Consider the following 13391-nt stretch of genomic DNA (forward strand, 5'->3'; position numbering starts at 1 on the left):
ACAGGATTTAATTTCCAACCATTTGTTTCAATCAACCCAGCAGGAATTGTCTTTTGGGAGCAATACCCTGCTCGTGGCTCTCCTCTGACTCTGCAGAAGCCTCCAAATACCTGGCACAGAGGCTGGGCATGGGCAACTCTTTTTGAGGTTGATTTCTGGGAGAGAATGGGAACTCCTGTTTGGAGTTCTTGGAATAGGTGTATGTGAAGAAACAAGGTCAAGAGATGGACTGTATCAAGGGAAGGCAAAGAGTCCTCTGCTTCGTGACCCATGTCCTAGACCTGCCTTTTTTCACTTTATACAAAATGCTGGCAGGAGTCCAGAAGGAGCCCAAAGGACTTGCTGACCTCAACACCATGAAGTTTGGAGATAAGGGAATTGTATTCTGCCTTCTTCCATCCAGAAAGCAAGGGAGGCTACAAGTGTCTGAGCTCAACTGTCCTCTACTAACGCCATGACACTCAGGAGGAGAGTCTGTTAAGGAAAGGCAGGGGTCTCCTAGCCAGATGGGACCAATACCTGGGAGATCACCTTAACTCTGTCTCTGAGAATTGAGTCTGGGCCACATAGATTATGGGGGTGGGGGACACTAAGAAGATTGTCCCACACAGATAAATTTTTAATAACTTCAATTTTCCACCAGCTCTAGATCCAGCTGTTCTGGGGTTTATCACCTTGGAAAATACTAATGTCACAGGCTGAGCTATCCATACAGTGATCAGTGATCAGAGAAGACCCAGTCCATGATCTCTTTAGATCATACATCTAGGCATGGGAGTTTGTTGATGGATTCTCTGAAACTAATGCTTATCTGCTCAGAGTTGGAGCCAAAACTCTGGTTCCCAGGGAGGGCAAGTATACCAAAGAGATACAGGGCTAAATGGATAACAGCTAGGGAGGTCTCACACCTGTTCTCACACCTGGATTTCTGCACTTTATCCAATTATTTCTGTGCCTGCTTGCTCCTTGCCATCCTAAGGGCTTTAGAAAGGGAGAGTCTTATAGCAGCAGCTATTTTGGAGGTAGCTATGGAGTTTAAAAAAAAACAAAAAACAAACCTACAATGGTCCTGTGGAGGCTATACAAAGGAGGAACCACAGACTGACTTCCTGAAGATCAGGAGATTTGCCCATGGTCCCACCCAGAATATGGGTAGATAGGATGAAGGCCCTATACATAATGCTCACCTGTCCTTTTTCAGATGGAGGGCACCCTGCTCCCAGCAGGTTCTCTCCATCCCAGGCACCAGACCATAGCAGGAACAGATTCCTCCCCAGAGGAAATTCTTAAGCAGGCTGGATGTAAACAACAGCAGGGTGAGGGGGTGGAACATGTGGAGGGGAGCTCAGCAGAGGCAGGAGAGGCCCCCAGTGGGAGGGGGTGGCTGAGAAGATGGGAAAACTGCTGGAAAGGGAACCAGCAAATAGGCACTTTAAGGGCTCCAGAAAACCTGTCAATGTTTATTTTGTGCACACCCTAAAGACAGTTTAAACCAAACTAAAAATGCAAAGCTAAGGTTGTAAGCCTTTTATGCTGATGAGTCAATGGGCTGGAAGGCAAGGGAAAGCTAACAGGTATTTCTGGTGCCAAAACTAAAATCCAGAAAGTGGTGGCCAGACAAAGTGAGCATTGATTCCAGCCTCCAGTTTCTTAGAGGAATCGACTTTGAATTGGGAAAAAAAAAAGTGCCCCACTCCTATCCTATCCTATCCTAAGCCTGACCTGAGGGTCCTAATGACTGGACAGAGTCCTAGCAGGGTAGGGACACAGATGTCAAACCCAGCTCAGCTCCAAGCTTAAAGGGAACAGGATATGGCTCCTGGTATGTCTGAAAGTTGATCTATTTTCAGAATACAAGGAAAGCCATTGGCCTTCAGGGTCCTGGCCTCTCCTGAGGCTTGCCCCACCAGCTTCTGAAAATCAGCCAGAAGTCACAACTTGTAAAGCTAATTGGAAATGTGAGGGGGTGTCCAGGGGACCCACCTAGAAGTCCCCATGTTCTTGGATGTCTCTCCTTTTGCCCACCCATTCCTCCCCAAATAAGATCATCCCTGGCTTGCCCCTGCTGTCCAAGCTTCACTGAAGTGTGGCCTTCACCAGGAGAACTCAGTATCTGTTTCTCTCCAGTCTTGGAGGCAGCCCCCTCTCCCCTTGCACCCCTCCAGCTCAGGAGCCTCATGAGTAAGGGCAGTCAGTGGCTGTCAGGTGGGCATGGCCTCAGGAGATAGTGGAGAACTCCTTTAGCAGGACCTCCTGGCTGAGTGTGTGGAAGGCCAGGTTCCTCCGGACATTGGTGCTAATGGATCGAACCTGGGAAAGGGTAGGGGTAAGGTGGGAAGGCACAGAAAGAGAGAAAACAGGACATAGTCAGTTACAAAGAGCAGACAGCAGTGCCTGTGGCACAGTGATAAGGAAGTATCCACCATGCCATCAGGGGAAAGACCTATGGAGAACAGCTGAGAGGGCCAAACTCTCTATTATGAGAGGGTTCCACAAGGAATCTAGCAGACTCTGCAAGGAGGTTCATCCATGTGTATGTTTATGAGAAACAAAAGGGTCGGGGGAGGAGATAGTGTGTGTCCTGAGCCCTAAAATCTGCTTTGTTGTAGAAAAGTTAATAAAGTTGTTAGGTAGGAAACAGGAAAGAACAGCGTGGCAAACAGCAAGCAACTCAAGTTCATTAACTCCCAACTGGACCAGACTCACTTTGCATCCCTGTGCCAGAAGTGCAAACAGGAGAGCTGAGTAAGGCAGAGGCTACCACCAAAGAGCCTAAAGACAGAGCTCCTCTAATTCTCCTTCACAATCTTTTTCATCTCCCAATAGTTAATTGCTGGTCCCCAGTAATTCCCCAACATGGACATAAAGACTCATCAACTACCCCATAAAAATACTCTTACTTGCTATATCCTTACACTATTGGCTTCTCTGTTCCCAACTAACTCACACCAGAGAAATCCTGAGGAGGTCATATCAGGGTCAGATTTGGGCTGTGTTTAGCACAAGACATGATCTAAAATCTAGCACCTTCACTGTGGATGGATGTGGTGTGGGGAAGTAAAAGCTAGGCCACTGGAAGTTATACTCCAGCAGAGGGAAGTCTAAAGACATGGGAAGTAGGTACAGAGGCCTCAGTGTCCTGGTCTTAGTTCCCAGCCAGAAAGTTTATGTAAACCAAGCAGGTGGTGTGGTAGGACTATAGGGAGGCTGAATTTTTCCTGAGAGCAGCTCTGATCACAGGGCAGAAAAGGGACAATTAATAGGGAGAGATCAGTTTTGTGGAGATGCTGACTGGGAGGTGGAGTAGGAGGCAGAGAAAATGCTTACTGGCTCTGGGTAGCCAAGGGTGGGGACTGTAGGAAGCTGAGTGATTGGAGAGTAGGAGTGGGTGTAGGGAGTAAAAACCTGAGAACTATATTAGGAGGGCACTCAGACTAGGAACCAGTTAGGAATTTAGGAAGAAGTGAATTATTGATTCTCATTATCCTCATTAGTTGCTCTGAGGCCTTGATAAGGAGCAATGAGCCAGAACTACCACTGGGAACACACGTCAAAACCCAGGCCCAGTTGGAGCTGTGCAAGGGCTGTCTCCATGGCTGCAGAGGAGGTACTGCACTGGGAATATTTTCTTCTCTCACTGCCTCCTCTTGAACTGTTTTGGTAGAGAAGTTTTATATTGGATCCCAGCAGACCCTTCTAGTCTTAGCCTGTGGCAAATTGCAGCTGTTCCCTAAATGTCCACCTACAAACAGAACCTAGTAGCTGGGAATGGGCCCCCAAGAAACATAGGCAGAGCCAGGGGCAGAATACTCACCAGCTCTTTGAAGAAGGCAGCTTCCTTATGCTGCTCTGAGTAGCGCTCATACTGGTCCAGGCCATCCTGCAGCTTCAGTGTGAGTGTGTCATAGTTGGCTCGTACTACCTCTAGCACCTGAGGGAGGTAAAGAGCAGGGCATGGACCATGTAAATCATGGGCCTTAGCCCCACATTGCTACCTTATTGGGTTGGATTCAGTCTAGGGTGATACCTCCAAAAGACCCTGGCTCACTACTTATCATCCAGAAAAAAGCCAGGCCACAGGGAACATTACTTCCTAATCGCTTCTATTCCCCTCCTTTCCTTACCAACCTAGCCTGGCCACCAAGGATGTTTACTCTGGGTATGATAAAAGAACATGAGAAGAAGTAACAGAACTGTGAATGCCTGAGGTCACTCATATTCCTGATACTATAATTTTTCTCTCATCCTCATCCTGAAGCTTTCTCTGGCCAGGTTGTCAGTGTCAGACTTTGCCAGTGTCTTCTTGCTTCTCCCTTTCTGGGAACTACATTTCTTCAGTCCTGGGATATTCCTTAGCACCACTTGCCACTTGTTTTTAATCTCTTGATGCCAACTCAGCCTTCCTACCCATTGTGTGGATGAAACTTTTGGACATCCAAGCCTTTGGGTATAGGGCATACTTTCAAGACTGAGCTATAGTTTCTGTTTTGATGAGAGATCTCTCTCTTCAACAATGTCAGAAAGACATTGTTGAATGTCAGGGGGAGGATTCAGACTTCAGCTGACTCTGGGAAGCTTGGGTACCACTGGTTAAGAAGGAAAGGACTACTATAGCTAGGCCTGATATGACTTCAACTTATAAGACCATCAAATAAAGGCAAGGTCTGACAGGGGAGAGGCACTACATCAAGTAGGCAGAAGTGAGTTGAGCAGAAAAGAATTACCAGGAGAGGGAATGACTATTCACTTTGGTAGTTTAAGGGCACTTATCTGACCTGTATGAAAGCCTATGACATCATGGAGAACTCCCTGCTCAGGAGGGAGCTTGAGGAGAAGAAATGAGTGATGAGGGACTATTAGCTCTGCAGGGTGATAGAGAATAAGCCAGAGTCAGGGTAGGTCAGAGGGATTGAGGATAGATTCCAAAGGAGTACAAAGGTACTTCTGGACTGTTCCTTTACCATTCTAAATTTGTGTTTGGGCTGACTTTACTTGGTAACAAACACTTCTGTCTGCCAAGAATTCCTGAGGAAAGAGATGAGCTGGAGAGCACTGGTAAAACTTGTGTCCCTAAGGGAGAGTTCTCTGAGTTTCAGTTCAGAAGGAAGGGACAGCTAGGGCACAGCTCTGGACCAGTTTTCTTCCTTCCAGACATTCTCAACTCCATAAAATAATTTTGTTGGCTCTTTCCCACAGACCCTAATACAAGCTGGTTCCTTTGCTTCTAATTCCAATTGTCAGCTCTGTAGGTAGGTAGACCACAGCCCAGCAAGAGCAGTCACAAAATAATCCAGTCTTACCAAGAACATGGGCTATATACTTGAGCCAGAGTCTTGGCTCAGAAGTGAATGGCTCAAACCCACAAAAAGGCAAAATTTTCTCCAAGATGGAAACATCCCCCAGGAACCAAGCAAAATAAAGTAATACATGTTTTCCTAAGTCCTGAAACATGGGCAGCCTCAGCAATGCCTATGACCCAGCAACCTGGGCTTGGCTTTCCTTAAAAAGGTGTCAGGTACTAAAAGACAAAAACCACGTCAAAGCCAATTTCTGAGAAAAAGGTGCAGTATGTTAAGAGATGTCTCTACCTTCTAACTATGCCCCAAGAGTCTAAGGCCTCCAAGACTCCCTTGATCACCTAGACATTCTCCTCTTGCCAGGGAAGAATGGAATGTCTAAGGTCTTACTTAACAGGGAATTTTCCTTTCTCAGTAAGGCGGGCTTTTCAAAGTATACCCTAGTACAGTTTGTTACAGGAAGTTCAAAGCAGAAAAGGCTCCTGAGCTACTAGCTCCTTAGAAGGAAACCAGAAGCCTGGCTGGATCATTACGCAGTGCATGATTACGGCTCCACTCTTATCTGGATATTGCCCAGTGCTGCCTCCTCCTTCCCTGGTCTTTCATGTGGGCTTCTTTCCTTTCTTTCTATTTTACCTAGCAAAAAGTTGCCCATCAGCTCATCTAGACTACTGTCTCCTGCCCTCATCACCTCTCAATTACTTGCAAGAGAACACACTCTAAGCTCAGGTCTGGGCCTCAACTCATTCAGCACTTCAGAGCACTTGCCAAGTCTGGGATTTTGCTTTCTGGAGCTAAAGACTTTAGGAACATGTGCCATTTGAGCTTCAACTCTGGATTGAGGTGTGGCAAGAGCAATTTCTCAGATTGTGTTTAAAGGCCTTAGGCTTTATTGGGCCCGGTGGTGCATTCCTATAATTCTAGCAACTTGGAAGGCTGAGGGCCTAAGCAACTTAGCCAGGCCCTGTCTGAAAAATAAAAAAATAAAAAGGGTAGGGGCTGTAGCTCAGTGGTAAAGCACTCCTGGGTTCAATCCCTAGGGGGAAAAAGAAAAAAGAAAAAGAAAAAGACCTTAGACTTTACCCTAATTTACAGCTTTGGGATCTGGCTTCCTGGTAACTCCAATTGCCCCTATCAGGTTGAGATCCCTTCCCAATTCATCAGGTAACAGTCTAGTCCCCAAGCACATACAAACCCTCTTTCATCAGCTGTTGGGCTTGTGGGATTCCTAGAACTAGGCCCACTACCTTAGCTCAAATAGCTTCAAAGTCAGAAATCACCTACAAGACATAATTAATCTTTAAGGAACCCTTACATCTCCACTTATGACCCTTAGTAGACAGGAACTTGGGTCCTGGTAAGAGCCTGATAGAAAAATAACTTACTTGAGCCAAGAATGGTAGCACATGCCTGTAATTTTAGCAATTTGGGAGGCTGAGGCAGAAGGATCAAGGCCAGCCTTAGCAACTTAGTAAGACCCTGTCTCAAAATTTAAAAAAAGGACTGGGGATGTGGTTCAGTAGTGAAGCATCTCTGGGTTCTATCTCCAGGACCAAGAAAAGAGAGAAGAAAGAGAAAGGAAGGAAACAAACTGAATTGGAGTTCCACTCTGTGTGTATATGTGCTACTGGGGGTTGAATCCAGGGCCTTGTACATGCTTGGCAAGCACTTATTAACCAGGTAAATTTATGTAATTTTATGTAATTTTCTTTATTTTTTTGAGTTTCAGTTTTTATATCTGTAAAAGGGGATAGCACTACCTTAAAAGAATGATGTGAAGATGAATGAGATAAGGATTGTCCAATGGCTGGCACATAATGAATAGTCAATAAGTGGTTCTAATTTTATAATTACTAATGGTGTTTGGAAGTTCTGATTGTCTCCAGATAGTTCTAATCATAAGCCAAGAGCTAGGGTTTCACACATCTTCACTTAGCCAATGTCAGATTCTGGTGAAGCAGAAACATTTCTATTTGATGTGAAAGGAAGCCTGTAATAAGGACCACACTGTCCTAAGTATAACTAACAATGCATGAGCCGGAAGACAGAGTGCCCAGTATGCAATACTAACCTTTACAACTTTGGTAGTGCACAGGACTACAGGTTATATCAAAGAAAAATGAGCAAAGAGGCTCCTAAAGACTCAACTTCACATGATACAGACTGTGAGGCTCTTGGCCACATCAGGATTAAGATGTCATCAATGATGTAAAGTAGATGATATTCCAGTGCATTAGGTTAGTTCAAAATTGTTGATGAGGTTTAAGACACATGTACTCCTTGGGGCTGTGGTTGTAGCTCAGTGGTAGAGTGTTTGCCTCACATGTGTGAGGTACTGGATTTGATCCTCAGCACTACATACAAATAAAAAATAAAATACAGGTATTGGGAAGGGAGAGGGCATAGGGGTAGGAAAGATGGTGGAATGAGATGGACATCATTACCCTAAGTATATGTATGAAGACATGAATGGTGTGACTCTACTTTGTGTACAACAGGAGATATGAAAAATTGTGCTCTGTATGTGTACTATGAATTGAAATGCATTCTGCTGTCATGTATAACAAATTAGAATAAATAAATAAATTTAATAAAGGTAGTGTGTTCACCTACAACTAAAAAACATTAAAAAAAAAAGACACACTCCTTTCCCTGAGAACATTCAATATGCATTCTTTAGACTGTTCAGTATCCAATGTATCAATGCTCTAGCACCAGGCTCTATCCTCAGTCCTTAAAAATAAAATAAAATAGAGAGAGAGAGAGAGAGAGAGAGAGAGAGAGAGAGAGAGATAGGCACAATATCTCTATTTTTTATTTTTAGATGGTGCTTGGGATCGAACCCAGTGCCTCACGCATGCTAGGCAAATGCTCTGCCTCTGAGCCACAACCCCAGCCTTCCCTCAGTCCTTTTTTACATTTTATTTTGACACAGGGTCTCACTAAATTGCCCAACCTGACCTCAAACTTGCAATCTTCCTGACTTAACCTCCTGAATATCTGGGATTATGGGTATCTGCCACCAGGCCCACCCCACTACCTCCTGCCTTTTTTTCCCCCCAAAATAGGACCTTTGAAACAGGAAATATCTTCTAGCCTGAAGACAGCCACAAACAAGAATTCCCAAGTTGAAAAGTTTCTGGTGATGGCTATCCAATCTTGATGCCAGAAGGCTTTGCTCTGGGCCTGAAAAACTGCTAATTCTCAAATTTACTGGCCTGAATTCCCAGCAGAGAAGGACAACTAAGTAATAGGATGTGTCCTATCAGCAAACTTGTTTTCATTATCTTCTCTCAATTTAAACTAACATCTAAAGTATGACTTATTTCTCAATCAGGGCAACATGTATGGTCTGCCCTAGAAGCCAGACTGCCAAATAAAGATGAGCCCACGAATAGCAACAGAAAAGACTTCCTTTTTAGAATAGGAAATACACATAGGCCAGGAAGATGGCAGTGGAGGTAATGAAAAGAGATTATAAGATCAGAAATCTAGATTCAAACTTGACCTGACTTTTAGTCCTTAACTATGAAAAAGTCATAATATTTTCTTATAATATTTTAAAGATTAGAGATAATATATAAAAATAAATGTAAAAATATAAATGAAAGGATCTAATAAATAGAAGGTGCCAAGTGAATAAAGGCAATTAAGAAAACAAAAGAACAGAAAAAAGAAAAATGGAAATAGAAAGTATATGATACATTCAAATAAGATGAATCAGCTGGTTAAATGGTGGCCAGAAGAACATTAATTTTCCTAGCATGTAAGGAAAGTGACATGGAAGGCAGCCACACTTTTTTATGCCAAAGTGTTACCATAGGGACAGAACAACAGAAATAATAGTTCCAGAAGGAACCTTTGAAATTGCATACTAGTTCATGGCCCTCATTTCACAGAAGAAGAAATAGATGTCTAGAAATATTACAATTTCCCAAAGTCACAAAACAGGATTAGACAACCAATTCAGTGTTCTATTTGTATTAGCAGGCTAGTCTAATCTGGAACATGTTCTGGGACATGTTCTTGGATTTATAGATTAAAGGTGTTCTTCAGAGGAGGCTGGGGTTGTAACTCAGTGGTAGAGCGCTTGCCTAGCATGTGTGAGGCTCTGGGTTCGAACCTCAGCACCACATATAAATAAAATAAAAGGCACATTGACAACTTGGAAAAAAAAAAAAGGCGGTTTTTCAGAGACCAAAGATTCAAGGAATTCAAACTCACTCCTTTTAAGAAATAGGAAGTCTAAATCTGTGGAGAGCTGGGAAGAAGGCCTGGTTTCATGTTTGAGCTTTAATGATGACTAGGCTCCTCAGAGTTCTAGGACTTGTTAATTTCTGCCAGTAGCCACTGAAGATCCACTCAACCCTGTTGATAGTTGGTATAAACCACGAGCAAAAGTTTAAAACTCATAATTAGCAAAATCTGATTTGGGTTGCTATTTTTTTTTCAAATATTTTTTAGTTGTTGATGGACCTTTATTTTATTTATTTGTATGTGATGCTGAGAATCAAACGCCTTATCGCATGGTAGGCAAGCGCTCTACCACTGAACCACAACCTCAGCCCTTGGGTTGCTATCTTAATTATGCAATACTCATTTATGTTTTATTTTTATGTTTTGCAGTGCTGGGGATTGAACACAGGGCCGGGTACATGCCAGGGAAGTACTCTATCACTGAGCTGTACCCCCAGTCCTTTTTTTTTTTTAATTTAAATCAACTCTGAAACCTTAAACAAGAACATTATCATGTGTAAGTCTAAATCATGCCCTTGCTTCACTTAATTTAGCCTCCAAGTAAGTAGCTGCAGGTAGTTTTTGTGGTAAATGCACTGGGGTTTTCTTATTATCTGCAGAGGAATAATATAACAAGTCAAATATACCCCTCTCTCTTACTGAGGAATGAACCCAGAGACTCTGCACATACTAGGTAAGCAATCTATCATTGAGCTTCTTCCTCAGCCCTTTTTAAAATTTTATTTTGAAATAAGGTTTCACTAAATTACCAAGGTTGGCATTCAATTTGCAAATCTTCCTACCTCAGCCTCCCAAAGAGCTGAAATTATAGGCATGTGCAACCACACCCAGCACAATATTCATTTAGAAGCATGAAATTCAAGGGTCATAAATCTTCAGTTGGACTTTTGGGGCCACAGCCATCCTGGACTTCATACTTGGGGTAAGTGTTAAAAGGATTTAATAAATTCCTTCTATAATGAATGCTCATACTTCAAGGCTAAACTTCTATTCTCCCAAAGAGACTGTAATCATTCTGTTCTACTTCCATGTAGTTCTGTTTGAATCCTGTCAAACATAATCAAAGAAAAATTTATGTCTGGATGGTATGACATAGGGCTGGGGATATAGCTCAGTTGGTAGTGTGCTTGCCTTGCATGCACAAGGCCATGGGTTCAATCCCCAGCACCATGCACACAAGCACGCGCACACACAAGACATGTATGGTTTGATACAGATATAAGAGGGAATTAAGAGGAATAAAAGATAAAAAGGCTTTTTAGAAAATTTTCATGATAAACTTTGACTATCTCTCCCACTGAAGATGGATCAACTCTGAAACCTTAAACAAGAACATTATCATGTGTAAGTCTGGATCATGCCCTTGCTTCTCTCTCCCATCAGTTAAAAAGGGCCAAGCAGATATTGCATGTTCTACAAGTTGATGATAGAGACATAATGAAAAAATTTAGTCTAAGGCAGGGGAAATGTCTTTCCTCATGATGGTTCAGGATTTTGGATGCACCCATCCTGGCACCCATAGAACCAAGGTCTGGATATTCAGATTTGCTCTCTAGCACACCCCTAAAAAATATTCACTGTTCTGACCTCTTGGTCATATCATAATGTCCCATCCCTAAAAGAAACAGTGCCGAGTGCACAGTAGGTCTTCATAAATGGTCAGTAGCTTATCCACTGGCCTGCACCCAAATAGACTGCTATAAAGAAGAAGAAGGTCTAAGTAGCTACAGGTAGTTTTTGTGGTAAATGCACTGGGGTTTTCTTATCATCTGCAGAGAAATAATATAACAAGTCAAATATACCTACCATTTCTTAGCAAGGAAAGATAAAGCCTTTCTTCTTTTAATACCCAGTAATCTTCCTCCAACTTAAAGGAAATTACCTTTTCCTATAAAAATGAGAATGACCTACTTAACTTGCTCAACTTTCTTCACTGGATTTGTTATAGGGCTGAAATAATCTATACTTTGTCAAGAGACTGAAAGAAAAATAGAAGGTCCGATCTTTCATTTCCTTTGAAAATACTTAATTTAGCCTCCCACCCTTCCTTTACTTTCCTAAATCCAGACCTTCCCCAGACTGTTAATATCTCCCAATGAGGAGCAGCTCTGTTTTCTCACAGAAAGTACAAAAGGTCTGTATTAACCTTGTAATTTCACCAGCCTAAGGACAGCCTCTCAGTGGCATGATCACAACTAAGTTAAGTGGTAGCCAGGTGCTGGACAGCTTGGAAGAGGAATTCTGATCAGAGAGAAGCAAAAACCGATTGTTTTTCCATAATCCATACTTACTGTTCTAAATTCAGGACTATAGCTAGATAAGAAGCACTGTAAAGACATTATGTAAGCAAGACCCTAGCTGTTAGGTCTACTTGTACCTGGGTGCTAAAAAAAAGTTTTATCCAATAGCTAGTATTTCCAAAACAACATAGTGGTTAAGAGTATGGATGGAGCTGGATGTGGTGGCACATGCCTATAATCCCAATGATTTGTGAGGCTGAGGCAGGAGGATCGCAAGTTTGAGGTCAGCCTGCACAATTTAATGAGACCCTCAATAACTTAGTGAAACTCTGCCTCAAAATACAAAATAAAAAGAACTAGTAATGTAGCTCAGTGGTGGAGTACCCCTGAGTTCAATCCCCAGTAAAAGAAAGAAAGAAAGGGCTGGGGTTATGGCTTAGTGGTAGAGTGCTTGCCTAGTATGCATGAGGCATTGGGTTTGATCCTCAGAACCACATAAATGTAAAATAAAGATATTGTGTCCAACTAAAACTAAAAAATAAATATTAAAAAAAAAGAAAGAGAGGGAGGGGGTAGAGGGAGGAAGAAAAGAGTACAGCTTAAGAGCTATTCTTCCTGGACTCATATCCCATCTTCACCATTTACCAGCTGGGGGAGCCTGTTTCTTTATCTTTAAAATGGGCATAACAATATTTTAAACATATAGAGCTAGTTCTGAGGACTAAATAGGCAATGAATACGAGGTGCCAAGTGTAGTGCCTGATATACAGAAAGTGTTTAAGAACTGTAGCTGTTACTATTATTATTTTCTTTCACCCTGATATGACCCTATGACTATTTTTTAGGACCTGAAATTGGGAAAACTGGCCTGTTTTCATAGCTTCTCTGCTAACTCCTGCCATAAACAAGCAAGCTCTCCCATCTCCCCTTTCTAGAAGATATCTGTATCCTACAGGCTTTCTATGGAGGAATTTACTTTGGAGAAAAGAACACAACTGCCCTAGAGCTTGTGCACTAGCAGGTGTAGGCAGGTATAGTGGCAGACTCTCTTCTGGAGAAACATTCTACTACTACTACTCTACTACTACTACTACTACTACTACTACTACTACTACTGATTTCCTCACTGAAATTTGTCATAGTTAGATGCTTATCACCCTAAAGGAAGTGACCCTGTGTTACATTATAGATTTTTTATAATACCTAATAGAGTCCTAAGAAATAGTAAACACTTAACATTGTGGACTAATTTAGTAACACAGGGTCAACCAAAAAGGAAAGGAATCTCTCATAAAGGTCACATGGTAAGATTAGAGATAGACCTTGACAGTCTAACACTAAGCACTGTTCTTAGCACCCTGATAGGTCTCTAAAGCACTCAGAGTCAATACTGCCTTTATTAAGCAATATAAATCACCATGAATAGGGTAATTGAAGAATCAAGATAAAAAACCATGAATAGGCACACAAAACACGTAAACACATACAGGGGCACCAACAGCACTACACATGGTTTCAGCATAACCAAACAGTGAATGAGCAGAGAGGTTGAAACAGTGTCACAATTTTTAAGACAGAGACAATTAAGGAAGCCAGA

The 13391-nt window shown here is 42.4% G+C and overlaps 1 protein-coding gene across 1 annotated transcript in view; it reads right to left on the bottom strand.

Annotated features, from left to right (window-relative positions):
• Positions 1 to 2173: 2173 nt before the first annotated feature.
• The window catches only part of ARMH3 (armadillo like helical domain containing 3), a 194564-nt gene continuing 183346 nt past the window's right edge, over positions 2174 to 13391 (bottom strand). Inside the window, exons 25-26 of the mRNA XM_081268320.1 lie at positions 3815 to 3931; positions 2174 to 2310 (exon numbers count right to left, since the gene is read on the bottom strand). Coding sequence (XP_081124446.1) covers positions 2218 to 2310; positions 3815 to 3931 — 210 coding nt within the window. The 3' untranslated portion in view covers positions 2174 to 2217. The remainder of the gene's footprint in view (positions 2311 to 3814; positions 3932 to 13391) is intronic.

The sequence above is a fragment of the Spermophilus citellus genome, assembly GCF_964194105.1.
Source record: "Spermophilus citellus genome assembly, chromosome: 15".
NCBI lineage: Eukaryota > Metazoa > Chordata > Mammalia > Rodentia > Sciuridae > Spermophilus > Spermophilus citellus.